The 27,722-nt window shown below is 39.3% G+C and overlaps 1 protein-coding gene across 2 annotated transcripts; it reads left to right on the top strand.

The window, feature by feature from the left end:
• Positions 1–1,619: 1,619 nt before the first annotated feature.
• On the top strand, positions 1,620–22,220 carry RADX (RPA1 related single stranded DNA binding protein, X-linked). Of its 2 annotated transcripts, XM_041485226.1 has the most exons (16): positions 1,620–2,260; positions 3,593–3,735; positions 4,465–4,657; positions 7,175–7,283; positions 7,414–7,505; positions 7,600–7,722; positions 8,866–8,964; positions 9,508–9,675; positions 10,154–10,314; positions 10,728–10,918; positions 11,961–12,029; positions 16,767–16,846; positions 17,302–17,595; positions 18,770–18,952; positions 19,340–19,465; positions 20,536–22,220. In XM_041485226.1, the coding sequence occupies exons 1-16, from the start codon at positions 1,621–1,623 to the stop codon at positions 20,625–20,627; spliced, it is 2,763 nt and encodes a 920-aa protein (XP_041341160.1). In that variant the 5' UTR covers position 1,620; the 3' UTR covers positions 20,628–22,220. The 2 variants fall into 2 exon arrangements, with proteins under 2 accessions (XP_041341160.1, XP_041341161.1); XM_041485227.1 differs by having other exon boundaries at positions 19,340–22,220.
• Positions 22,221–27,722: the final 5,502 nt, after the last annotated feature.

Here is a 27,722-nt window from a genome sequence, read left to right as displayed (position 1 = left end):
TGCACTGTGATTATCATAAAATCCATAACGTCATAGAGAATTCTAAAGGCCAGCAAAAGCTTGTGCTTTATACCCTTTTGTCTAGTTTTTTTTTGTTTGTGGTTTTTTTTTTTTTTTTTTTTTGGTCTATTTTAAATGGTTCAGGCAACAGGTTTTCCAATTTTCCCATGGCAAATGCTCCACAGTAACAAAGGCAGTAGACCAAGGATAGCTGTGCTCAGGCTGGAAGAACTGCTCTGGCCCAGCACTTGAGCCAGCTCTGCCTAAGCTGCAGCCACATTCTGGGTTTCCAAAGACTAGCTGGACCAGTGACACTATAAAGACTGGAAGTTGCTGCTCTTCCTAGCCTTTTTCTTCTACCCCTCTCTCCTCACTCTGTCCTGCTGGAATGGCTGGGATGGGCAGGGATCTCTGGAGAACATCAAGTCCAATCCCCCTGCTAAAGCAGGGTCATGCAGAGCAGGTTGCACAGGATCTCATCCAGACAGCTTTTGAGTATCTCCAGAGAAGGAGACTCCACAACCTCTCTGGGCAGCAGAGTTCCAGTTCTCTTCTGCCCTGTAAGAAAATTTTCCTCCTATTCAGATGGAATTCTTTGTGTATTAGTTTGTACCTGTTGCCCCTTGTCCTGCCAGTGGGCACCACTTGTTCCCATTCTCTTGATACCTGTTTTTCCGATATTTGTGGGCATTGATAAAATCCCCTCTCAGTCTTGTAATTCTCTGGTTTCGACAGGCTCAACTCCCTCCACCTTTCCTCATAAGAGGTGTTTCCTCCACTATAAAAAAATACAGGCACTGATAAAATATCAAATACAAAGTTCTTGATCTCCATAAGCTTTCGCAGGACTACTTACGAGATCAGTGAAAGTGTCCAAATGGCAGGGGATTTGGAACCAGATGGTCTTTAAGGTCCCTTCCAACCCAAACCATTCTTTGATTGTGTTATGTGAATGTGATAAAGAAGTTGCAGTTGGAGAAGAATCAATAATAACATAAATCTCACACACTTAGGAACCACTAGCAAGAATTTCTTCTGAAGATGGGAGCAAGAAACAAGACTCATTAGACTGTTTCAATGGCAAAATGATTACAATTACCCCCACACTGCAACTATGTAAAAGACAAATACAATATTAGAAGCAGGCACAAGCCTCTCCCAGCTGGGAGCGCACTGATGGTAAGGAAAAAGCAATGACGAGTGCTGTGGAACCAGGAACAGGTGCGGCAGAACTCTCTGAGGGAGGCAGGGACCTGCTCGCCGATCAGGGCCTCTGTCCCACCGACGGGGCGCGGGGGGTCACCTGCGCCCCGAGCTGCCGGGCACGGCCGCAAGGCACCGGCGAGGGCGGGCCGCGAGCGAGCACGGGAGCGGCCGCGGCCCCCGACCTAGCGCAGGAACACCCAGAGCCACGCGGAGCCGCTACCCCGCCGCCCCTCCCACCGCTACCCCGGGCCTCAGCTTTATCCCTGCTCCCCGGCCGCCGCGCCCCGGTCCCGGTCCCCATCGCTGTCGCCATGTCCCCACCCCCGTCCCGGCCGTTGGAGGTTTGAACGGCGCGCGCACGCCCGCCCCGCCCCGCCCCGCGCGCGCCATGGGGGCGGCGCCCTCTGCTCAGCCATGACAGCGGGAAGCCGCGGCCGGCCCCGGCAGCGCCCCGGGCCGCGGCTCTCGCCCGGGAGGGGCGGCCAGGACTCTGTCATGCAGGACCCTACCCCGGAACGCGCCGAGGAGAGCCGGGCGGCGGCCTCGGCGGAGGGCGGCGGGGCCTTCTGCCTGCAGAGGGTGTTTGAGGAGGTGCAGGGCTCCTCGCAGCTGAGCGCGGCGCCCGCGGAGCCGCCGGCCGTGACGGTGGTGGCGGTGGAGCGGTACCTGGCGCAGGCGCCGCCCGCCGCGCCCCGCCAGTACTGGTACGACGTGACGCTCGCGGACGGCGCGCACTGGCACCGCTGCCACCTCGCGCCGCGCCTCAACGGGCTGGTGCAGCGCGCGCGCCTGCGGGCGGGCACGCGCCTCCGCCTCACGCGCTGCTCGTACCGCTACGACGAGAGGCGCCTGAACCGCGGCTTCTTCTGCCTGGAGGGGCTGGAGCGGGCGGGGGGCACGGCCACCGCCACCGCGGGCACCCCGCCCGACGGGCACCGCCCGCTCCAGCCCCTCCGCGGGGACAATAGGCACTACTTGCCGCTCTGGAACAACGAGGATCCCTATGGAGACGTGTGGGTACCGGACAGGCCCCCGGTGCAGGTGGATGTGGATGGTAAGCCCGGAGGAGGCGGCTGTAGGGGTGCGGCAGGGACGCCCTGAGGCGCCCCGGGGCACCCTGAGGGGAGGGGGCGGTGCCGTCTTTGTTGGGCGACGGAGCTGGGGAAGGGTCGGGAGCACAAGTCCCATGAGGGGTGGCTGAGGGAGCTGAGGGGGCCTTTTCTTTTCGCTCTCTACAATCACCTGACAGCAGGGTGCAGCCAGCTGGGGCTCGAGCTCTTCCCTGGCAACCAGAGGCAGTGCAAGGGCACGTAGTCTTAAGCGAAGGTTTTGCTTGCACATTAGGAAGAATTCCTTGACAGAAAGGATGGTTAGACGTTTCAATGGGCTGCCCAGGGAGGTGATGGAGTTACCGTCCCTGGAGGTGTTGAAGGCAAGACTGGATGTGGCACTTGTTGCCATGGCCTGGCTGACAGGGTGGTGTTCGGTCATAGGTTGGACTCGATGATTTTAGGGGTGTTTTCCAACCTGATTGATTCTGTGATTGCTTGTGCAGCTGGGCTGAGCTTCCTGGTATCCTCCAGCTGTGTTTGGCCTCGCTGGGAATGTGACACCTGTGCCACAGTTCACCTGCTGCTGTGGGAAAAACCTCTTCCCTGGGAAGACGGTGAGACACTGGCACAGGTATCCCAGAGTTGTCAACTTGTGGATACTTCACCCCTGGAAGAGTTTAAGACCAGCTTGGATGGGGCTCTGAGTAACCTGGTTTGGTGCAGCGTGTCCCTCCCATGGCAGAGTATTGGAAGGAGATGACCCCTGTGAACCCAGCCTCTTCTTTGATTCTCTGTTGCTTTGAGAGAGTTTTTAAACTCTACGAGCATTGACTGACAATATGTAGCTGTGGTGCTTGTGCCCAGTCTTCTGAGGTGTCAAAAACACTGGGTGCAGTGATAGTCTTGTGTCTGGTCTGTGGTGTAGGATGCTCACACTTAGAAGCTGCCACCCAAAACATGGTCAGTGTTGGGGGGCTCAGGCCATTCCATGAGGCCTGGTGAGGAGAGAGGTATAACAGGACTTCTGCATGAGTGTGATACCCTTGTAGGCTGACACCTGTGGTTTTTGTAATAGCTCTTCTGCTCATATGACAACACTTCTGTGTCATTTAAAATCTCTCTTAATTTAAAAAAAAAAAGGCAAAACTATGCTGTGTTCAGATAGTTCATAACAGAATTTTATTGGTGAATGATATCAGCAGATGAGCCTTTTTAAATGTTAGAAATGTTAATAAAATGCATGTGACATCCTGCCACTTTTCTCCTGAAAACTTAGACGTTCAGTCATGAATGTTCTTTGTTGGTCTTTTCTTTTCCCCTCCCCTTAACCTTAGTCTCCAAACTGACTAATCTTGGTCACCTGGAAATGACATGGAGAAGCAGAGTGCATTTCCATCCACTTCTTGTGAGAATCCTGCACAAATCTAGACTAAGGTACTATGGAAAACCAGAGAAAAAAATGGATATGCCTTATCAGGTAAAGAGGGATAAATGCATAGGTTAACACTCAAATTGCTGTAAGATATTTGAAAAGAATTTTTCCCATATAGTAAGCACATAAAGTTATAGCTATTTTATATAGCAAATGCTGCCTTTACAAAATGCTGAGCTCTGTAGTGCAGGAAATGATGAATTTTGTGATCATATGTTTACAAACTTTAGTGGATGAATTTAAGTTACTATAGTTCATTTGAGCTTTTTGTGAAGGAAAGGATACTTTGAGGTGTTAGTAGTTTAACAGCCTAAACAATTCTGGTCTCTATGCTTTGAAAGTTGGACTTAGTGTGTCCTGTCAAAAAAAAAAAAAAAAAAAAGCCAATATATTTAAATTATTTCTAGGTCCTGATTCTCTCATCTGTTGACTTTCAGACAGATTATTTTACTGTAAAATTCTTAATGATTTTTCTAATATATTTAGCTTGTGATTGAACTTCTTGGAAAAGGAGATTGGAGGTGTGGTGGGTTAGTTTAAAAATAGTTTTTTACTACTCAGTGATCTACTCAGTTTCAGATTCAGCATTTGCCCAGGTTAAAAATTGGGGATATTTTCTACTCTAGTATTCAGTACAAGTTCTGGAACATCCTCTATATCCATTTGTATCAGAGAAATCATTTATGAGTCAAGTACTGGTGCATTATCCAAAATAAATACCTAGCAGAATGATAATAAATAAGATGACTGTATATTTTCTCTTTTTTTCTTCAGGCTTACTTTGAAGTTGCTGATGGCTCAGGCATGATGTCAATGGTTTTGTGGAATTCTCTGTGTCCTGAGTGGTATCACAGTATGAAGGTTGGCACAGTGCTCCTCCTTGCCAAGTATGCCATCAAATCCAGTTACCCGTTTAAAACACACCCCACCCCAGGGGATTCACAGATGAAGAGATTTGCTACAATTGGTTAAGTATTGCAGAAACCTATTTTGAATCTATTAAATACAGCTGTGCAAAGTAGTTCTCCATAGGAATAAAATAGAAAGTGATCCATTGCTGAGACTAATTGATAATATAGTGCTTAATTTTAAGTGCTTCTGAAAGGTGTCTGAGCATCCAGGTTCTTGCTCTTCCCTGTTTATATTGAATCATGTCTACAAAGTTTACTGCCACAATTAGTTAAAACCGTTATTTAAAAAATAAAGAAATAAAAAAATAATCCCTGATATCAGGAACAGAGATTATAAAGATAGGCCTCTATAATGAATTTAAATCTGATTCTACTTCCTGCTTAATAACACACATATCACTTGTACACTGCTCACACCTTTTTCCAGGTCATTGAAGGACATTATCACCTCATCTGACTTTAGATTTTACTGTAAACTGTCAAGGCCCAGAGTATCTGCACGGCTCCACAGAATAAAAAGTTGCACTGATCACATCTGTGTGCTGAAAGAGCATCACTGTGGGAGTATGTGTATGAAGAATATTCTTTGGCAAAATGCTATAAAAAAGCATTTTCTTACTTGCCAGTTGTTTAGTGTGGCAGATACTTGAAGGAGCTATACTACAAAAATACAAGTCCTGCAATATAACAGTAATAACCTTTTCAAACTGGATTTGATCAACTTCGGGGTTGTTTTCTCTGTTCCCTCACTCTATATGAGCTCTTTCCCATTTTGTGCATTTATACTCAGAACAAAATTACAATGAACATTCAGAAAATTCAAATAACTTCTTGAAACAATATGCGTGTTGGTGAAGGGTGTTGTATGTATAACTTGTTGACAATTGACAGTTTCCTAATGGAGTTAGGAAACAGTGCACAAAAAGTTAGCTACAGTGCACAAAAAGAAGCAATATTTTCACTGCCAGAAGCAATATCTTCTCTGACTGATAAGTATTTGCATTAAAACCAGATCTCAATGTCTGAAGTTCTTGTGATGACTTGCAGGAGATAGAAATGTTTAGCCAGGAATGGAAGTTCATAAGGGAAGGTGATGACAATTACAAGCCAGCCCTGAAAACAATTAAAATTGCCACAAAGCTTTTCTATGCAAAGAAGACAGAGCAAAATATGCCATCTGAGGTGACTTTAATATCTCTGCATTTTCATGGCTTTATTTACTCTGAACTTCTGGTTTCTTACAAGCATTATTGGGGTAGGAGTGGTAACAAAGAGATCAAAATGGCCAGCTCAGCCACTGGGCTGTAAAGGGTAACAGCTGTGTCATGGAAGAATCAGAAGTCACTCCATTGGAAAGCACCATGGTGCACAGATAAACTGCAGAAACTGTAAATCTTTGCATCATAGAAAAGTATGTATGGAATCTCAGTTCTTTGCACAAAGCTGAGAATTTTGTCTTAATATGAATTCACATAATCCCATGATGCATGAGTGGATGGTATGACCAAATATCCTATAAGACCAGAGTCACAAGAAAACAGAATATCCAGAAAAAATTCTAGAGCGTTTGTTAGATGGATTTTGTGCAACTTCCATTGTATGAGGGTTTGGGTTTTTTTTGTTCAGATGAAGTGAAATTATTACCTCACTAAGTATCTCTGTATATGCTCAGTGTGGGGCAGTATTTCATGTTTCAATTACACTAAATCACAAAAGTAACAATTACTTTTTTCTTCATTTATTTTAAGTTTGTAATGCCATCAAATCCCAACTTTCCAGTGTGTCCTTAGAACCATTCACCTGCAAATATTGTACAGTATATCTGGAGAGTTATCAATTCCCCAGTATTAAAGCGTTTCCAGATGGAGAGTCCTGCAAGGCACTGTGCTTCAGGCACATCCCTAGAGTTCTGTGGAGTGAGCTCTGCATTGCTGACCCCTGTTTGCAGCTGCAGCAGTGTGGGACTTGCTGAGAGGTGCTGTTTCACAGCCTAAAACCTTTGGAACTTAGTACCAATGCTTTGAGTTCCACTGCCAGGCAGTGTGCATATTTCAATCTCACACATCAGTGAATTTGTGTGGCACTGATGACAGCCTTTGTGTGGACTGACCTTAGCCAGGGTATGATCCTGACCTGAGTGTATGACTTTCATTTAATTTCAAAATCATCATTCAGATGTTTCTGTGAAGAAGAACCTGGGCAACATCTCTTGCATCAGAGGGAATTAAAGGCAGCAGCTGGACAAATCTCTTGCTCCTCTTGACCTGTAAATACCTGTTTTTTTTTAGACAGGAATAATTTAAGAGGATTGAATGAAGAGAAAGGCGAAAGTGGAAAAGCTTAATTTCTTTGAAATAGTGTCTTTTGCCCAAACAGCAGTCATCACCCAGCTGTGTTACTTATCACACATGAGCTAAGACTTATAAATTTTAAATTGGAATATTTAAGAAACTTTACCCTAGTTTCTTTATGGGCTGTTGTTAGTTTTGTTATATTATTATTGTAACAATGATGATGGTGATGATAATTTGTATTCATGCTGTAAATGTTACTGACTTTTTTTTCTTTGTCAGAAATTTGCCTTAATGTTCGAGATCCTCCTACTGAAATCAGTATTATTCCAGAAGAAATGGTTAAGCCAGAATGGGGATTACCTGAAGTTAAATATAGGTTTATCACAAGGTAAAATAGAATTTTGTTGGTTATCAAGCTGGAATTTAAATTACACTGCCTTACAGTGAATGTTAATTGGAAGTGCTTTTTGCAGAGTTTCTGAGAAAGCTTACCCAGCTTTCTTCTATTTTGCTTTTAGGTCAGAGCTGGATGACTTACCGCACAATCATTCCTGTGATGTTATTGGTCTTGTGACATTTGTAGGAAGGGCTGAGCGAGCCAGAAAAAGAGGTTTTTCTATAAATATGACTTTCAGAACTTAACAAATTGTTTCTAAATTTCTAAGTAAATGCTTATGTGTTTTTCTTAATATTTGTTTATCTAGAACACAGTGAAGACTTCTGGCTGTATCGTTGGGCACATGCCATTGATGGGACCTCAGACCAACCATTCATACTGGAATTGTTTGCAACTTCTCAGCCAGATGTGTTTGAGCGTATTCATCCAAGTATTCATCTCTCTATAATACTAATAATTGTTTTTAATGTTTTTCTAGTTCATTGTAAACTTCTAATTCTGAGATTAGTTGCCACTGAATAAAAAAATGCCACGATTTATCTCCTCAAGCAGAAGATAGTGGATCAGAAATTAAAATTTAAGAATAAAAAATAGTTTAAATATTTGAAACCCTTACAAATTGCAGTCTGTCAGCATAAACAATTAGATGGACAGCTGGGCCTGGGGCTCCTCTGATCACCTTCATTTCAGATGTTTCTGTGAAGAAGAACCTGGGCAACATCTCTTGCATCAGAGGGAATGAAAGGCAGCAGCTGGTCAAATCTCTTGCTCCTCTTGACCTATAAATACCTGTTTTTTTATAGACAGGAATAATTTAAGAGGATTGAATGAAGAGAAAGGTGAAAGTGGAAAAGCTTCATTTCTTTGAAACAGTGTCTTTTGCCCAAACAGCAGTCATCACCCAGCTGTGTTACTTATCACACATGAGCTAAGACTTATAAATTTTAAACTAGGGAATCCTTAATGAAGGGTTTTAAAAGAGCTTAAATATTTTTTCTTGCCTTCTTTCTCTTCTCCTCCAAGCACTCATCCTTTTTTTAACACTGGTTGGTGTTGATATGCATTTTTTATATTATATGATGCAGCACTAGCTGCACAATCCTGCTTAGATTATGGCTGCATTCATCTTGAGTGTTCTGGGGAAATGGGAAGGAATGACATTCCAGTGTTTAACTGAGATGCTAACAAAAAAGTGAGTTTGAGCTCTGCTTAGAAGTTTTGCAGTGGCATGCCATAATTTCTCATTATTTTATACTTTTTGTCCTTAAGAAACACAGCTATCTAATACCAATATTTATACTATTTGTTTCAATGATATCCTACCCGATTAAGTATCTCATGTTTTAGTTGTAATATCTATGTTGAAAATAAATTAATATTTAATTGCATGTTCATATGGTAATTTATAATGGAGATTCAAAACCTGCGTGAAACATTTGTAGGGTCAAGAACTAAACTGCCTTGTTTAGAGGACTTAATAGAATTAATCCAATTAATCCAGTGTGTGTCAGTCTTGCTATTCTAAAATCAATGAGCTGTCAGGAAAAAAAAATGAAGCTTTTTTTTTCTCTAGTGACATACTTGGTGTGCACACAGATGAGAGTGATGACTGAGAATCCTTCCAGGACAGTTTACCTTACGACTTCAAATGAAAGTCAAATATTCATTACAGGTAACTTTAACTAGTTCTAGTTTTATGTAACTCTCATGTTGTTTCTTTGGAAAGAGTATTTTCATTTTACAGCACAATAAATCAGTACAGACTATGAGGTAGTAAGGAAACATCACTGCAGAAGACAAGAAGGCAAATGGCATTCTTGTGAGGCATTAAAATGGGTTTATCTTATAAAAAGTATTCCTAGGTTAAGACTTATGTTTACTAAGTTCATATTTTGATAGGGTAGCAATGGTAGTTACCACTTAAAACATTAAAAAACACTTGCAGCTTTTGTATTCTAGGAGCTTTTTTACTAGTTCTTTTGTTTTTTTCTGTTATTTAATGTTTGTCTGACATTTGGTGTCATGCAAGTGTTGTCAAGGAATTCAGGGTACCCACTTTGTAAAAGACTCTTGACAAAAGACATCTTTTGTACTCCCTAGTCAAGATTTTCTTAATTTGTTTTTTTTCTGGGTAGTGTTCAGGGGAGTTTCAAAATGAGAACAAATGTCAGTTGCCTGCTTTGGTTTTGATACCTGGTTATTTTTGTCTTCAAAGGGTGGCACAAGGGCCAGCCATACACCAAGGATGCCAAAGTGAAAAACTTTATTCAGTGGACGAAATCGCAAAGTGAAGCTGATCAAATAAAGAAAACTGTCATCGGTGGCTATTACCCTTTTCCACGACCTCCTGATAGCTTTTTGAAATATTGTAAAAACAATGAAGGTATCATATATGAAATATCTTTATGATTTGTGGCCTTTTCCAGTCAGTCTTACTCCAAGAAAAGCTCCCTTTTGTGACTAAATGTTTCATAGGCTAAATCCTCACCTCACAGAAAATATTGCACTCCTAGCTGCAGGAGAATTTTAGAAGCTGATATGAGCTACACATATACCCAGAAGTTTTACTCTGAATATTCTGCTACATCAAAATTTAAAGTAGTTATTCTGAAGGCTACATTAAACTGCAAATTTCACCTGAAACAGAAATTGTGGTGTCCGACAATGCATACTAACAGATGCTAAAAAGGTTTATTGTTTTAATTTTATTTCCATGTCATGTGGATAACAAAAATGCTTAGAATTCTTTAAGAGTTTAAGTAAGTATAAATCAATTTAATATTTAGTAAAATCTTCTCTTTAGTCTCATGTTCAGAGATTTTGGTATTTCTCTAAAACTTCTGGAAATTTCTTTTTTGCAGTTGAATCAGTTTTGAAACCCATAGGTGAAATAGGGAAGGAGATTGAGGACCTGCACTACAGAGAACACAAGCGAATTGCTGTTCAGGGAATAATTAGTGCCATAAGATACATCAGCTGTAGCAATACAGCTGAAGAAGCCCCAGGAGGGGAAATGGTCCAGGTATGGTGTGTGCCAGTTAATACCAAAGCAGCTATGATTGTCATTAGAATGGAGAATTTTGCATATGAGTTCAGAATCTAATTACATTGTCTCTTAATCTGATTTTTGAGAGCAAAATTTCAAAAAGCGATGATTCAGTGTTTCTCTGAAAGTGTTTTGGCAGTCCTCCGTAAAACTTGTAACTGTTTCAAAGTTACTAGTTTGACTGATCACCTCATGTAAATTGGAGTGTGGAGAGGCAACTGCTGCAACATGCTCACTTGTCACCTTCTAGACGGAATTTACCTTATTAATATGATTAGAATATAATTTCTGCTAGATGTGAGGTGACTGTCAGAAATTTGCAGGTTTTTGAGTTGGAAGAAATAGCTTTAAGTGCACTGAAAATCTAAAAGAATTAACTGTTGTTGCAGAAAGATACCTCTCAGTCTCTTGGAAGCTCTTCTGTGTCCAAAGAAGACTGTGTTGACAAGGGAAAAAATGAAGTTAAGTCTTTTCTGGGGCCACCCTGCACTCCTGAGGAACATCAGCACCAAGCTCTGCTCTCAAAGGGGAGTTCAGTCAAGAGAAAGGCAACACGCAGATCCAGAAGAGATGCAGAACAGTAAGCTCTCTTCATTAATATGTGGTGGATCTTCTAAAAAGTGTTTTCAGAAATTAGACCAGAGCCCAGGCTGTAGAAAATAATAAGAAAGCTTTAAAAGCATATACAGTTTAATATTTGAAATGTAATTATGTACTTTTCCTAGCATCAGGTGATGGCAATTACACTGTTCATGTTAATGAAGGATTAATTGAAGTAGGTTTGCAGTGCTCTCTTCTGATTCATATTTTTACTACTTTCTTATTAAGCTCATAAATGTAATAAGCTTATTAAGCTTATTATTATTTTGAAATAAAAGTAGTTAATACTTAAACCAAATGTAGTTTAGTGACATAGCTGTGGAACAAACAACAGCTACAGTGATGCCAGGAAATCATATATCTTGGCTGAAAATGCGGAATCACTTATACCTGTTCCTTGATTTCAAACACACCTTATTTTTGATTTCTGGGCAGGTAGCTGTAACTTGCTGTCGGAAAGGAAAGTAGATGGTAATCATGTGCTAACCTAAGGGCTCAAAATAATTTTCAATTTGTCTGATACAACTGTGCTAAATTCAGAGTGACTGTTTGTATAAGACTGCTCTTTGTTGCAACACTTGTGTAAAATCTAGTACAGCCGTACTCACTATTGAGAGCCTGGTGTACACATTGGCAGATGGAAAGTTTCAAAAGTCAGGCCAGTCACATCTGGTTTTTTTGCAGTGGATTTCTCATACTATAAAGGGTATATTTTTCTTCTTTACTTTTCACATTCATAAGTCATAATGTGTGAAGAGAGTGGATATTTAGTATATTTTGAGGGGAAAGGAAATTAAATATAATTGGCATTGACTGAAGATTTAGTATTATGAAAACCTTGGTAAATAAAAGTTCTGTCTTGGCAGTGTTATAGCAAATGTAGTGGATTCTTTTCCATATGAATTTGAGTATCTGAGTGTCTTAGTTTAGTTCTGTCTGAAAGAAAAATGTCAAAGTCCCTTGCTTTGTGAATTTCCATTTAAATAGATACTGAAAAGTAACGGTGAATTTCCTACTTTAAGGGGAGGTACATCTGTTAGTCCTGTATCATCTTGCCCCTATTTTACACGGACTGTAAGAAGAAAACTTGGGTAAGTCATGTGAAATTAATTGTGTTGAATAATTGCAATAATCAAACAAAAAGACTCCAAGTATTTTACAGATCGGGAATCTCTAAGGAAGCAAAATGAAAGAACAGATTAGGGTAGAGTTTCATGTTTTCTGTTGACTTGTCTGCACTAACTCTAAATACATCTGAAACATAATTTTGAGCATGTTATTAAACAGCTTATATTGCTACTACTACTACTAAGGGAAACAGCTTATATTGCTACTACTACTACTAAGGGAAACAGCTTATATTGCTGCTACTAGTACTAAGGGAATATATAATAACAGAGGTTCATCATGGTAATTAATGGATTTTCTGGTGCTGGCTGAGCTGTACATTTTTCTTGATGCTACAGAGGTGTAAGTATAGTTGTCCCTGGGAAGCCACTTCCCTGGCTCCTTTCACTCCCCAACACGTTCAACTACATAACTCAGCTTGGATCCAGAGAAGGTGGAGTTTTTTTGAAGTCCACCTAGGAATTTCAAATCCAGAGCCCTGTCAAGTCTGGAACCTACTGGAATAACTACAAAAGTGAAATTATTAAGAAAACTGAATGAGTGCTTTGATTTGTTAACCAGGTGCTACAAACTACTTTCCTTTGTACATTTTCTTTAAGGGCCATCAATTCTAAATTCTTGTTCCAGACAGAACATGAGCAACTTGAATGTTTGAACTCCTTGGTGTCAGTAATTTAGGATGTTTGTGTATTTTGGCAGTGATCTGGATTTTTGTCATGACTATGGATATGGCTCAGTTGCCTTTTGGGTTTCCTTTTAGCATCTCTTCCTTTTTCCCCCTAAACCCAAGAATCACATTGCTAGCAATAGGGCAACAGTGGTAATGGGGGAGCTGATCAAAGTTTTTGACCATTCTGCCAGTACTGCTCCCCTAAAAGGAAGGCTGTTTTCTTGGAACACATTTATTGGAAGTTAATTTGCAGCAGCTTTTTCTGTGGGATAAATGAGGCTCTTTTGAACCCATGTGTCTGTTGTTTCCTAGTCCTTTTGGTAGAACTGCATTTTCTAGGATAAATGATTACCTGATTTTGCAGGTGGTTCATTAAAAGCGTCACCTGGCTTTAAGGTCACAGTTCTGCAGGTGGTGCAGGACTTTGCAGGGACTTGTGGTACAAATCCATAGGAAAATCAGAAGATTTTCCTTGACTGTAAGGAATCTTGTTTTCTTTTGCTTGCTGAGAAATGTTCCGCTTTTTGCAGGGTGGGGGGAGGATGGGAAGAATGTCTTCTCCCCATTTCTTATAGGTGAAGCCAGAAGTTAAGGCATGTTTACTTTGTTCTCTGCTTTTCTCAATCTGCTACTCTCCTCGCTACCTGTGTGTCCACTCTATGCCATTAGTGCTAGAACCCCAGCTAAAGGAGGAGAAAGTCTGTGTTGGATTATGGAAAGCTGTTTCACTCTATATAATTAAAAGGTAACTCGTGTATTTCTGTAAGTAACTATAGAATTGTGCTGAATTCTCCAAATTGCCAAAGGAAAATAGAAAGTTAGCTGACATACTTTAAAATTGCATTGTTTTCTGTTCCTTAGATGTAGCAGAATGTCAGCTCTCACTGAAATACTTTAATATGTTGATGAAATAACAATAGTAGTTTTAACAAACTTCACATATTTGAGAGAATATTCTGAGTTGGAAGGGGTCCACAAGGATCATTGAATCCAATAGTAGAGATAAGTTTTAAAGTACATATTCTGACTTAAACTATTCTGCATCAAGTTTTTTCTATGTTATTTTCAGCATGTGGTTTCATTTTTGGGTGTTTTAAGCAGTAAGAGCTTATTTTGAGGCTTTTTGTTGGCAGCTACAGTTCCTGCATTTCTGAGGTAACTTACCTGATTTTTAAGGGTTTCAGAAAGAACAAAGAAATGGGGTAATTTAGTATTATTGTTGATATTTATATCCTTGCTAGTAAAGATCTTCCACATAATGGTACTTCTAAGTATTTAATGTACTCCAAAGTAACTTAATTTATAGAGAATGAGGTAATGGTGAATGAGAAAAGATCAGGAATTTCAGACAAGATTATTTTTATGTGGAAGTGAACAAAGCACAGTAATTTTCTTGGAATTTTAATCTTTGTAAATTTAGTGTGTTACCGTGGAATTGCTGCACAACATTCTCCCACTCCATGCATGAAATGAACTTGTTTGCATGCTTCTGTCCTTGTAATTTCACTTCTGTATTTTTTTGTAACATAGACCCTTTTATAATTTTTCCTTCCTGTGGACGTGACAGCTAGGGAATGAGGACTCTATAATTTAGGGAAATTCATCTTGAGGTTTGGGTGACCAAAAGTTTCACAGCATGTGATGTTTCCTTCACAACGCTTTTTCAAATAAATCAGAACTTGTCAGGGAGAAATTAGTAGATACTAAAAATCAATTTGTGTAGACTTGTCAATTTATCATAGAAGGCATTTTGGTCTCTCTGTTACTTGCTGTGGTAGATGTGTTTATCACAGTGGTGTCAGAACAGTTCATTTCAAGCCAGTCTATAAAGAAAGTTTTACCAGTTTTATCAGTGAGTGGGATGTTTTCTTGTATTGTTCTGAGGCACTTTACTTCCGTGCATTGTTTGGGCATAGCTGTGAGTCATAACTATTTTTTTTCTTAATTTCATTTATCACATTTAGTCCCAGTGCTTAGGAAATATATGTGAAGCATGGGACATGCTTATTTTCCCAACAGTTTCTGAAAATACTGATCTGCCATATATTTTGATGGATGCTATTTTTGGTGACAATACTTGAAAATAAAATGATGACAAGCTGAATATCAATGTATCTGAAAATAATGAAGTAAAAGGATTTTTTCAAGTCGGACATCTGCGAAAAGGGGTGTCTGCAGAGTGCAGGCTGGAAACAGCAAATCTGTCAGGGCACAGGTTCTCCTAAAGCTGGCAGGGGTAAAATAGGCTGTGGGTGTTTTGGTGTTTGGTGCACAACAGCAGGAGCACATTGCAGTATGTGGAAGGATTTGGGTGGCCTCAGGTGCATTGCAGGCATAGTGGTTCGTTCACAAAGAAGCACCTGGACTGTATTAGAGACAAGTAGTTTCCCTTACAAGCCTAGCTCAAGTCAGGCTGTCCACACATCAGCACAAAGCAGGCCTGGAGGAATAATGTGTTGGGCAGGTAGAAATTATCCCAGCTACAGATTTGTGAAAGAATTAGGGAAAAATCGAGACACGTTTTTTTGTATTTTTTTGAGCCTCTACTTGCTTTAAATCAGAGCCTATTCACTGCCAAATCTAGACAATTTTAAAAGAAAAGAACCCATGATATCCACTTTCCACAATACCCACTTGTCAGCAGTGTGACTTGGTTTAGCCCTCTGCTTTAATGAGGAGGGAAGTTGGTGTGTACCTAACTTGACACATTGGTTTCTGAGCAAGCCTTTCTTAACACTGTGCTGGGGTTTCATTTTATGTTTGACAGGTCCAGATCTCAAAAGTGAAAATTAATTTTGTGGAAAGTAATTGCACAGACCATACTGCTTAAGTGAAGATTCTTTTGTGCCTAGATTTGGACATCACAAGGAAGTCACTTCAGTGGTGATCCATCCATGATGGGAGTGCATTTCTTAAAATACACTTTCATACTCAAAACCCATAGTGCATTTCCTTTTATCTTTTCACTAGATACTATTTTAGATATTTTGCATTTGTTAGGAAATGTTGACATGAAATTTTCAAGATACACCCTAGTATGAAATAGAAAAAATATTTTTAAAACCTATGAATCCTTATGAAATTTAATATTAGTACAATATGCTGTCAAAGTAAACAGCATGTTCGTATTTGATTCCTTTTTTACTGTCTGTATCTTGTCATTATTATTAACTACTTTGATGGTCTGGAATTTTAATGGTACCTTAACAAAGTCTTACCTGTTGCAGTTGCTTGTGGTGCAAGATAATCAAGATAGTCCTTTCCCTAAGGTTTTTCAGACATCGCAGTGGGTTTTGTTCTAATAAGAGGAATGGATCAAAGAAGAAAGGAATATATGGGCCTAAGAGCTTATTTTACCATGTTTGCTTGCAGAGTGCCTCCTATGTTTTGTTCCTGCATAATAGCCTAGGTAATTTATTAGATTGATAAAGAATAGTTTCTTACCATTAATTCAAAACTTTATTATTAGAAAAAAGAAAGTCTAACAAATACCTAGTTTGCTTCATTGAGCTGATCATTACAACAGGGCAGTATGTCCACAGGAAAGTAGAGATTTGGAATTTCTGTCGTTTTGGATTCCGGAGTGGTGGCATGGCTCCATTCGTGTTTCTGTGTTTCTGGGTGCTGAAGGGGATGGCCGCATGCTGAGCACCAGGTTTTTGCGATCGAGTCACCTGTTGGTCGCCTGTGAGTTTGGCCGTGTCACACGTGGTGTTTCGGCCAGGTGCCGGTAGAGGGCAGCAGACACCGGCTGCCGGTGTACAACCCTGCCTTCCCCGTGTGTTTCCCGAGGCCAGGAATCGGGCAGGGCTAGTCCTGAGCTCTGCAAGCTGATTCACTGAGCACGGGCGTCTCGTTGTGTCCAGCTGCTGCATACAACTCTCACAGTAAGGAATCAGCTCATTCACTCGAGCTCCTATCATTTATCACTAGAAGTCTGTCTTTCGCTGCATAGAGTTTGAGGTTAATTAGGTTTAAGGTAAATATATATATATATACACATATACACACTATCATTTTCTTTTTATAGCTTAGATGAATATCAGCATGGACATTCTGTGCAAGATAAAAATGAACAGGCTGTGTCAGACAGTTCGCAGTATTGCACAGGTACGTTGCAAATAGTTGTTATATTAACATTAGGAGGCTTAGGACTACTTCTTTTCTTCAGGTCCAAACCAGGCAACAAAGATATCCCTATAACCTTTGTTAAGACAGTTCCTCTGTACATCTGGTTGCATCAGCCTCTGGGGAGCCACTGTAGCAATGTATCATGAATGTCATTCTGCTCAATGTTCCCTCCTGGGTTCTAAGGATGGCTGAAAGGACAGCATTGCATTGTTTCCCATTATGGGCAATGAATTCTCAGTATATATTTATAGAAGTTTTAAGTTAGTTTAGTATCTCAGAAGCACTTCATAGCATAAGACCTCACGTTTTCTTGTAGCTCTTTTAATTTCTGCCATGTGTTCATAATTGAAATGTTCTAATTAAAATTATTTCTTATTTAACAGATGAGTGATACAATTATATAAGCAACTAAATGTTTTCTGTGCTTATAACAGATCAAGAAGGAGTGAATAATATAGCTGAAACTGAAGAGCCTGGAAGAACTTGTGGTTCCTGGCAGAGTGACCTGTGGGCACAAGTGAAAGACAAGTTAATGAATTATTTTCATCACAGCAAAATTTTCCCAGAAAGTATCCCATGTAAATTTGATTATGTGCACAAAGACTTACTTATGCAACAGTACAACCTTCATGCAGCAGTGCACCAGCCAATAGAAGCCAGAACAGATAAAAACATCAATGAGTTTAAAAGTGCTAATGGCCTTGGATATTATGAAGTGACAGTTCTGGGTAAGTAGCTTGCCTTGTAAAAAAGGTTAAGCAAGAGCAGTGTAAATTCATCAGAAACTGAATGGATTTCTCTAAAGGAATCAGTTGATTCTGAGTATTTCCTGAGGTTTGAAAAATTATTGACATTTTAGATTTTTGTTAGAGTACCCATTTAGACTAAATTTTATTCTCATTAAACATACCTTCCAATGAAATGCCTGAATATCTTGTTTGTAGTACCACTTTTTGTATAATTTCAGTTTTTGGTATAGTCTTACGAGTATTATTTGAAGAATATGTGTAGTCCTTAGCTATTGATTATTTCAGTTAGAAGTAGGCCCTGATGTAATCAGGCAGGTTATTCAATTGCATTTGCCAGCTGACTTTCCACTGGAGAGGTGTTTATCAGAAAAAAGTTAGTGTTCTTAAAAAGACAACTATAAATGCTTCTTTTCAGCATTATTCTCATTGAGTTGGTTTTTTCATACTGTTGCTCCTAAAGTGCCTTCTTTCCATGGCATAAATGAAAGGCTGTATTTTAGCCGTACTCATTAACTGCTCCATGTTGCTTCTGGTTAACATTAAGTGTCAGTTGATTGATTTTTATTTATTAAAATATAAATATGCAAGTTGATGTGTAATTGTTTGCTAGCTTTATTGATGGTTATTAAGTTTGGTTTTGTTTTCCCTTTAAAAGGGGACAGAAATTGCCTTGCTTACCAATGCTCATGTTAAGTTCCCATAATTTAAAAGTTTTCATTATTTGCTAAGGGACATTTTCAGAGAAGGTGTTTGAATATTTGAAGTCATTAGAATCCTGGGACTGACAATACAGTATTGAAGATTAAAGTAGCACTGTATTGCACACTTTACTGGTTGTAAAGTTAATTTCTCTGCATTTGCAGATAAAGTTAAAAGGAGGATGAAATGGCTTCCAGGGTTTAATGTTTTCTGAACTATCAGCATTGTTAGCCTTAAATCATAGTATTTCATAACATCATATCAATTTGAATGTGCTTGTGTAGAATCCTATGTAGAAACATATTTTTAGACATTAATTATTAACTAATGGACAAAAAACATGTAAATAAAAATCAGTGCACTGGTTTGTTTAAAAAAAGAGAAGTGGTGCGCTAAGTTGCTGATGGGCTGAATATGCAGTTTTCTGCTGACATAAAATATTTTTCTTCAACAGGTATAAACCATGACATAGCAATAGATGTTGCTTTTCTTCCACTGTTTTGCCCTGACAATCCCCACTTATTTCAACTGGACGACATTCAGAATGATAAATTATTGTCTTGTATGAGTTGTATCTCTGCATGCCCGCAGAAGGCCACCAGCAGTGGGAGGCTTCATGACACATTTCCTCTTTCAGGTGAGACTGCCTTTCACTGATGTTACTCATGTATCATTTCTTGGTTTATCTATCAGTGCAAGAGTTAATCCTCTTCAGTTCACCTCTTCATTGAAAGAGATGTGAATTCTATTTCACCACCATTAGTAAATTGCTGTAATACTGAACTTTGAAGGCAGTTTTTGCTGGAGCAGTTCTCATCCTCTGAAGACAGCATTTTAATATCCAAACTACAAACTCATATCTGATTCTGTCATTTCTAGTGATGGAATTTATGAATAAAATTTTTCACTGAAAGAAGGTTGAACATTACTGTATGGAGAATATTATCAATTCTGTACACCTTTTTATTCTGTACAGTGTATACAGCAAACATCTTTTAAAATAAAACCTTTCCTTAACTTCTAGATGAAATTGTAAAAGCAGCGGAGGAGCTTGATGGCAAACACGTTATCTGCATCTTGGACATGTGTCACTTGGGTGATGACAAGGTGGAAGTCTTTCTGAGCAAAATCTACAAGACAGTGGAACCAGGTGTGCTGGACCCAGTGTAATTTAATAACTTAATTTTCAAATGTATATTGTTCAAAAGTAGGGAAATAAAATTGCTGTAACTTGAATACACCCTCTACACATTGCACTTTTCTAGAACTAGCAGACACAAGTACAAAATGACAATTCTTAGGGCAGTTTTAATGGTCATCCATGTAACTGGAAAGGACAATTGTTGCCTTTGTTTTTCAGACTTGAAACAGATTAGACAATGTCTTGGTTGCTGATGCTCAAGAAGGATGAATAGGCAGTACAGTGAGCTGATCATTTGGCAGGATACCAAGGAGTCAAAGTGATTGTCAGATGTCTTTCTGTGCCTGTGCACAAACATACACAGGAAATGTATATATCTGCATGAGAACTGAGAAGGGAGGCAAGCATTCCTAATATTTAAGGCAGTGTTTGCAAAAGAATTAATGGGCTATGATAAAAATTTAGGCTGGAATTTAGAATAATTTTGATGATTAGAATTTTGATGTTCTGTAGTGATCTTTGTTAGTGAAAGCTACCAGAGGCAGCCTAACTGCTCTTTAGGCTTGAAGCTTACTGTGAAAGGGATTAAATACCGTGGTGCCTTTAGTACCATGATCCAGGAAACCACTTTCAGTTCTTTTCATCTGAGCAAGGTGCTATGCTTTTATATGTCTGCTTTTGTACACAGTGTGTTAGGTAGTGAGTATAGCATCCAAATGTTTTTAACATATTTTATTCATTAGTATGAGTAATGAAATATTTTTAAAACAATTTTTTTATTGGAACTTGCTTTGAGCTTTGCAAGATAAAACTGTCTTTAAGAAATGCTAATTATGGCAGGATATACAGTTTGCTACATCATTTCTAGGTGTGTTCTGAGAACATGAAGGAGTTCAGCAATTATGAGAAGCTGCTACTTCCACAAAAGCAAAGGACTGTAAAATTTTGCCAACTTTTTGTCTGTACTGAGGAGCGACTGGCTCCTGCTGGTCCAGAATCAAGTAGCACATTTTTCTTCCATGTTAAACAGCCTCAAATCACTTAAGGAGCTGGTTTCTTACAAAATTATTTTCAAGCAGGAGCTCTTTGCAATTTGAGTACTTGTCCATTTGAAATGCTGCTCTCAATTCAATTCTTTGAGAAGAAAGAACTACAGAGACTTGCCAGGTAAATTGTACCATTATTGACCAAAGCCCACAGAGTTAATTTATAGGAACAGATATATTCTTAGGCACATTTTAGCAGCCTAATTAATGGTCATTTGACAGAGAAATGTAATTGATTTTGTTACATACAAGTTCACAGGCAACTTCAGATAAAAAGTTATTAAATTAATAACATTGTTGTGTCTTTCTAGTGTAGTTTACAGTTTAAAAATATATTAAGGTGAACAGTTTAACTTAAATTGCACTGTGACTAAAAGTCAATTAAATGTGACTGTATTTATCTATTTAATATGAATCAGAAGTATTAGTTCTGGAGCAATGTTTGTCAACTCATGCCTTTCAGAGTACCCACAGAAGGCAAAATGAAAATATACCAACCCAAGCAGAGTAGGATGTTGCTTGCAGTGTTATTTGTGTCATTGTGCTGCTCATGGGTAGGTGAAGGTGGGAGGCCATTGCTCTGGAGTGAGTGTTACACAGCACTTCGTGTTCCAAACTGAGCCATGCTGACTGTGTCAGCCAGTGTTTTTTATTTACATATACTTCAGATGGAAGTCTAATTTTAATGAAACTCTTCTTCTTTAATGAAACTTCCTTTAGGCAATTTTTAAAGGCATTGTCTTTGTACAAAAGGGCTGATGTGGCTGACGTTGTCACAGAGCCACATTGGTGAGATGGTCCAGCCACCTTCCTTCACCCCATACCATAGAAATGGAGCCTAAGGCTGTTTGTGGCATTGCACTGCTTAGTACACTTTAAACATAAAGCATTAATAATTTCATCCTCTATGTTAGGACCTCCTAACTAAATGAAATGTCAGAATTATGTGGAATATAGATAATGTTTTAAAACATTCAAGGATATAATTTTATTTTACTCAAGTGTTTGAAATTTTTCGTGGCAAAGCTGGGAAGGAGAGATATTTACTCTTGCAGATTGGGGTGCCATTGTTGAAGTACAGGCTGTCTGTGTACAGCTGGTGAATATCCAATGCCTGTAGTTGACTTGGAATTTTACTACTTTGGATCATTCTGTAGAGTCACCATCCTGATAAATAACCCTGGACTTATGAAGTTGAGTTCAGTGGCTGAAGTGCTGCAGTGTTATTATGATTCTACCACTCTGCCTGTCTCCCTGCTCCCTGCCAATCTAGCACTGGAGCAAAGGTCCTCTGCAAAGAAACCACTTGCTGTTTTACCTTCATTCAGTGTTTATTAACACAAGTGTAAAACAAATTGATTTTTCATCTTGAGTCTGTCAAAATGATAGTTTTGCCATGTTGAGCTAAGATACAGGGTCATTATCCCTACAAAACATCAAAGAGAATCACCTTTATTGCTGCTGTGTGTTGCTACTGCTGAGTGTAAAATAATGTAAGAGCAAATTTCTTTACTATGGAAGGTGTACCTGACCAAAGAACTATACTCTAAACCATTACATGTATGTTTCTTGTGTTTTCAGCATTAATTTCAAAGAATGGAGGAAGGTAGAGTATATGTAGTTAGTGGTACTTTTGAGTGTATAAAAGTTCCTAAGTCATAGATCATAAAGATAATACTAATTTTGAATTAATGTGATGTAGAAGTTGTGCAACACTGAAGAGAAAATAAATAAACAAATTAATATATGTAAACATCTTGGATTGTTTCTTTCCATTTCTTTCCTTTTTACTTTCTCAAAGCAGAAAAGATCAGGGACAGAACTTGGTAGCATGATCAGAGTGCAAACAAGACTGGTGAGAGGACAGAGAAAAAGAAAACTTTATTTGCAGTAAAAATCAGCAGATCAGTTGGAGGAGTTTTGAATTAAGGAGAAAACAGCAGTGAGACAAAATAATTGGGAGACTCTCTAGTAGAGTTTTTACAAGTTTGGCAGATCACCAAGAGCACTGTGTCTTGCCACCATTCAGAAGAAGAAAATATGGCAGGGATGCCCTGACAACTCTTCCAGCCCTACCCAAGCTTTAATAAATGGATGATCAATATAATTTTTCATATAGCCCATAAACAAAATAATTACTGTTACACACCTAATAAAATGGCCTGGTGGTCCCAAGGATTTAGAAACAGGATTTTTACTCCAAACCAAGCTCAAAAAGTCCTTGTTTTGAAATGTAGGCAAGGTTGTCTACAGCTGAATATTCTCCTAGAACATGACAGAGTGTGATACTAAAACTAAATAGCCATACCCTGAATAGGTTTCCCTGTAGCTGATTTTGACATTTGGAGGACCAGGCAGTTTCACACCTTTTAGGCGTACCTTGCTGGCATTTTAGAAGTTTCCACACTGACATTTTGCATGAAGAAAGGAAACTAGAGAGAGGCTAAAAGGCTTTGAAGTACAGGAGGGAGAAAGGCTCCAACAGGCAAAACAGGCTAATTTTGGTGCTCTCTGCCATTTAAAAAAAAATCAGTTATATTGCTACAACTGAGCAGGTAAAGAAGTGGCAATGACATTGCTAAGTGTGTTAAATACAGCTCAGTTGTGGTGTTTCAGAATAGAGAACTTTGAGGCAGAAATTGCTGATACCAGTTTCAGTAGATCACTAGGACAGCATGTCCATTGCACAACTTAATTTTTCCCAACACAGAGCACATATTTAGTTGGGTTTGGTTTTTGGGTGCACAGAAGATGTAGGGGCAGCTCTACTTTTAAAGCATTAGCTTAGCTTAACTCCTGGTTCAAGCTGCCCCTAACATTCGCTCTAGCTTTGCAAATTTTGCCTGAGATTCCAAAAAGTGACAGTGCCTGAGCATGACAAAACATCTTCTCACTAAAGCTTTTAATCTCATCATGCAGTTAGCCAAAATAAGCTGCTATTTTGTTTAGCTGTTGTTTGAGCCAAATTAAATAGAGGGAAACTGATATAACAAGCTGAGAACATGATTACTGGAAGTCCTGGTTAACTGGAAAGTTACCTTTTTGTAGCTGCGTTGTGCAAGAGTCAGCAAAACAATTGCAGAATTTTAGCAAAAGCCAAACAAGAAGCAGAGACTATTTCTAGAGTACACTGGCTGGTTTTCAGCTCTGTGGTGGCAGCAGCAATTGTCTTTCCCCACTGAATTACTATCTATCATCTTCAGAAAACTAAGCAATAACCAAAGAATGGCCATAGAAGGGGCCCTTCAGTGATAAACACCACAAGGTTTACAAACAAAGAGAAAGGATTCCATTAACCTAACCAGCATATTGGAAAAACAGATTGAAAAAACCAGCCCCAAAAAACCCCCATAAGTCATCAACAAGCTTTCAGGCTCTTACATGTCAGAAACCCGAGACAGAGTTTCCGGAGCCGAAAGAAAGTTTCTCTTCCCCGTGCCACCCACCCAAACCCACATTGCTTTGCTGTGGTAACAGTGTGGATTTTGTTGCATCATGTGACCTGAGCCTCCTGCTACCACCTTGAGTGACAGCTTGCAGGAAGTTCATCCAAATAGAGAGATTTTAATCTGCTTTTGCATTTGGATTTTCAGTGTTGTCTAGAAGCTACATTTCTACAGCTGGCAATGCTCCCCTAAAATGTATTTTGCAAATATTGTTTAAAACGGAAGTAGTTGGGGATTATCTTGATGAACCTTCTGTAACCCAGCAGAACTGCTCCTCCCGGTCCCACCTTGCCTGTTCCTGGGCCTGTAGATCTCAGCTGCTCCCTGACCACAGCACTGGGTGGGAAGGAGGGAGGGAGGTTTCTGCAACATCCTGACCATATCTGGATTTCCACCCCCTACTCACCTACATCCTGTTCTTGCTTGAGTGAGTGGAAAACCCTCCAAAACAAAAAAATTCTGATTTTTTTTTTTAATAATGAAAAAAAAAATCAAAGGAAATTCTGAGTATTTGAAGTTCCAGCTCAGAAATAAGTTTATTGAATACTTTCCAGTGAATGGAAATACCCAACCTGTGAACAGTTCTACCCAGTAAGCACTGAAACACTGTGACTTACACTTCAGTGTGTTCCTCTAGAACTTTTCAACTGTATCATGTCATTCCTTAACCGAAAAGAAATGAACAAAAAAATCTGAAATGAATTGTTCAATTTCTCAATGATGCCAAAAACAGAAAGCTTAGATTACTTAACAGAATGTATTAAAATAGGAAAAGGTCACTTACGGGGAGTGATTAAAATCATTGTTAGTCATTATTACCATCAAAACTGTAGAATTGTGAAAGAGAAATACGAAAGCCTTGCTTCTGATGTCATGGTTTATATCTTAATTTTGAATGATCTGGTCACTGAAGGGAACTAAGAATTCTCTCTCTGACTCTTTCCAAGAAGCCACTACTAATGTGTTTATTTGGCACTTGAATATATTTGGGTCTAAATGGCAAGTTGATGGCTTTCAGCAGTTTAGCAACCAGGCATTTTCATTAACCTCAGCAGCTAACAAAGATGTAAAACACTGAAGATACACTGGGGGAGGCTGCAGCAATTTCAGTCAAATTCCAGTTTGATGGTTTATTAAGTCTTTGTGGTGTTAAAATAACACGCCAATGTCAGAAAGCAGAATGGCCTTGAGTACAGAGGGTGAGAGCCCAAACTTTTTGCTCAGCTCCATCTCTGTTCCACTACCCCAGCCAAAAGCACAGACACTGCAGTCCATCCACAATGGTGTGTGGGCCAAGTTCACTCTTAAAAGGGAAGAGGGCAAAGCAACTCAGCTTTTCTTCTCTGGGTTCTGCATGCTTCACACATGGTTCCTCATTAAAACTCCATCTCTTTGGCCTCAGTTCAATCTCCTCAACCCAAGAACAAAATGCCATGCCATTACACTGAAAACAATTCAATCACATTTATTCACTCTTTGAAGAAATTTACAGATCAAGTAACTGCAATGAAGAAAAAAATAAATCATAGCAAAATGTGGATAATTTCAAGCTAAAAAAACCTCTTATCTTAATAAAAAACACGTTGAAGGTGAAAGTATATTCAGACACTTGCTTTGCATGCTGAAACACAGGCTCAACAAATGAATCCATGAGGAAGTGTCAACTAGTGTTATTCAAAACCTTTCTATATAGTGACTTAAACCATCCTGACCATTTAAATCTTCCTTTTGGCCTAACACCTTCCATCCTTTTTCTTTTTTTCATTCTATGGCTTTACAAATTTGTTTGGGGTTTTTTGTTGGTTTGTTTTTTTTAAAAAGCAAATAAATTTTGGTTTTGTCATAGACACCAGCATAAAAGTCAAAAGAATTTAGGGGTAAGTACTGAATTTACCTAGATTGCTATGCTGAAAGCTACAAAACTTTATATTACACTGTTATGCTTACTTATCTTGAAACTATACATTTCTGTCTAGTGGTCTATGTTGAGTAACATTCCAGATGAGGTAGATTGAAGGAATATTTATCATTATAATGACATCAATGTTGCAGAGAGAATGAATTCAGCAAGGAATGTAATTACTGTTTTCCTCATGCTATTCCTTAATCTCTGGAATTTCAGAGAGTGCTACTAGCTGACTGTATAACCTGAGTTTTTTCCTCACTGAAATCCCTGAGGCTTTATTCTTATTTTGTCCCATTTACTAATTTTTTATAATGTTGGAGTTTTTTTTAGCCTGATTGGAGGTAAAAGGCATATGCTAATAGGGGGTCTGCTAGTTCTGCTACATTTCTCCTCCCCTTTCTACCACTAACACAAGGAGGATAAGAGACATGGAAAAAACTGTATTTAAGAGGCTCAGTGGACAATGGGGAAATAACTGGATTTATTGATAAGGAGGGAATACATAAGTGCATAAAAATGCACATTTATAGCTAATAAGCATGTGGCACTCGTTCTACTTCGTGCAGAACAATATGTTCTAAACATAATAGCATTTAGTTTCACTTTTTTGACTGAATGGAGTTTGAAGACAGGGATGAACTGTAAAAGGTTAGTAGCTATAAAGTCTGCTCCTAGAAAGCCTATCAGGAGATCTCTTCCCAGTCTGCTAAGACTGCCCATGTCTCACTTGTCTACACTTATCTGGAAGGAGCAAGAAATCCCTGAGCACTAATCATAAAGGGCTTCCATGGATCCTTTTCTCTCCATTCCATTATCTTCTTCCTCCAGCACAATCAAGGTACCACTGTAACCACCCTTGCAGCACAGGGCAGAAACTAATGCTGAGAATGCAGAGCAGAAAAATGTCACAGTTGTCCAGAAAACACCTGCTGAGCTTTCCTGGGTAAAGAACCCTCAAAACAACAACAAAAACACCTGTCAAACTGTTACAGTAAAATATAGAAGAAATCTTTTTTAAAAAGTCAAGTCAGCACCTTGTTTTACATTGCTAAGTCCTAGAGGGGAAGCTCAAATCAGAGTCTCATCACTATAGAAAGAATAAAACTTATCTCTTAGAAAACAGGTCAAGGTTGTCACCCCCTCTTCCACAAATCCATCAGTTTGGCAGGATGGGTCTTGAAGCCTTTGAATTAGTTGGTTTAATATTTGCTAATCAGTTTGACCACAGCTCTTTAGACTCATGCATCCATCCTGATATTTTTGCTGGACAGGCTCAGGACAACTTAGCTGCTAAAAATCAGGTGTCTTCAGGCCAATATGGCCAAAGTAGAATCACAGTCTGGTGAGACTCAATACAGTTATCTGCTACTGCACAGAACAAGTAAAAAAAAAATCTATTTCTCATTTTAAACAAAGTATAATTAACCCAAGAAGTCCATGAAGGCAAGGCATCTGAGGACAGGCAACTGACAGGATAACAAAACTAAGCCTTTTTTATGAATATGCTGAACACCAGCTGGAAAGCAGAGGCTTTTCATACACATTTTCAAATTAAATTCCTTCTTTAGTGGGATTTGACCAAGCCCCAGCTGATGGGCAGAAGCACAAGAATGTCAGTCCCTAAATGCCCTCTAGAGAGTGCCCAGCCCAGGCACACAAAGGGTTATCCACAAGCAGTCCATGCTCTGCCATCCCACCTGGCAGCAGCTCCACGTGTAGCACTAATGACCCATCCCACCTACTGCAAACAGAGCCAAATACTTCAGAGAAGTCACAGTGCTTGCTCAAAAAAAAAAAAAAAAAAATCAAAAACCCCCAAAAAAAAAAAAAACCCCCAAAAAAAAAAAAAACCCACCAAACAAAAAAAC

The sequence above is a fragment of the Pyrgilauda ruficollis genome, unplaced genomic scaffold (assembly GCF_017590135.1).
Source record: "Pyrgilauda ruficollis isolate IOZ18807 unplaced genomic scaffold, ASM1759013v1 scaffold7, whole genome shotgun sequence".
In the NCBI taxonomy this organism is placed as follows: domain Eukaryota; kingdom Metazoa; phylum Chordata; class Aves; order Passeriformes; family Passeridae; genus Pyrgilauda; species Pyrgilauda ruficollis.
This window is presented reverse-complemented; position numbering and strand designations above follow the sequence as displayed.

What these genes read in the sequence shown, in the direction of transcription:
- RADX (XM_041485226.1), top strand. Translation starts at nt 1,621, where the DNA reads ATGACAGCGGGAAGCCGCGGCCGGCCCCGGCAGCGCCCCGGGCCGCGG. An exon ending in GAAGAGATTTGCTACAATTG is followed by an intron (nt 4,658 to 7,174) that starts GTTAAGTATTGC and finishes TTTCTTTGTCAG; the next exon opens with AAATTTGCCTTAATGTTCGA. An exon ending in CTACAAGACAGTGGAACCAG is followed by an intron (nt 19,466 to 20,535) that starts GTGTGCTGGACC and finishes ATTTTCAAGCAG; the next exon opens with GAGCTCTTTGCAATTTGAGT.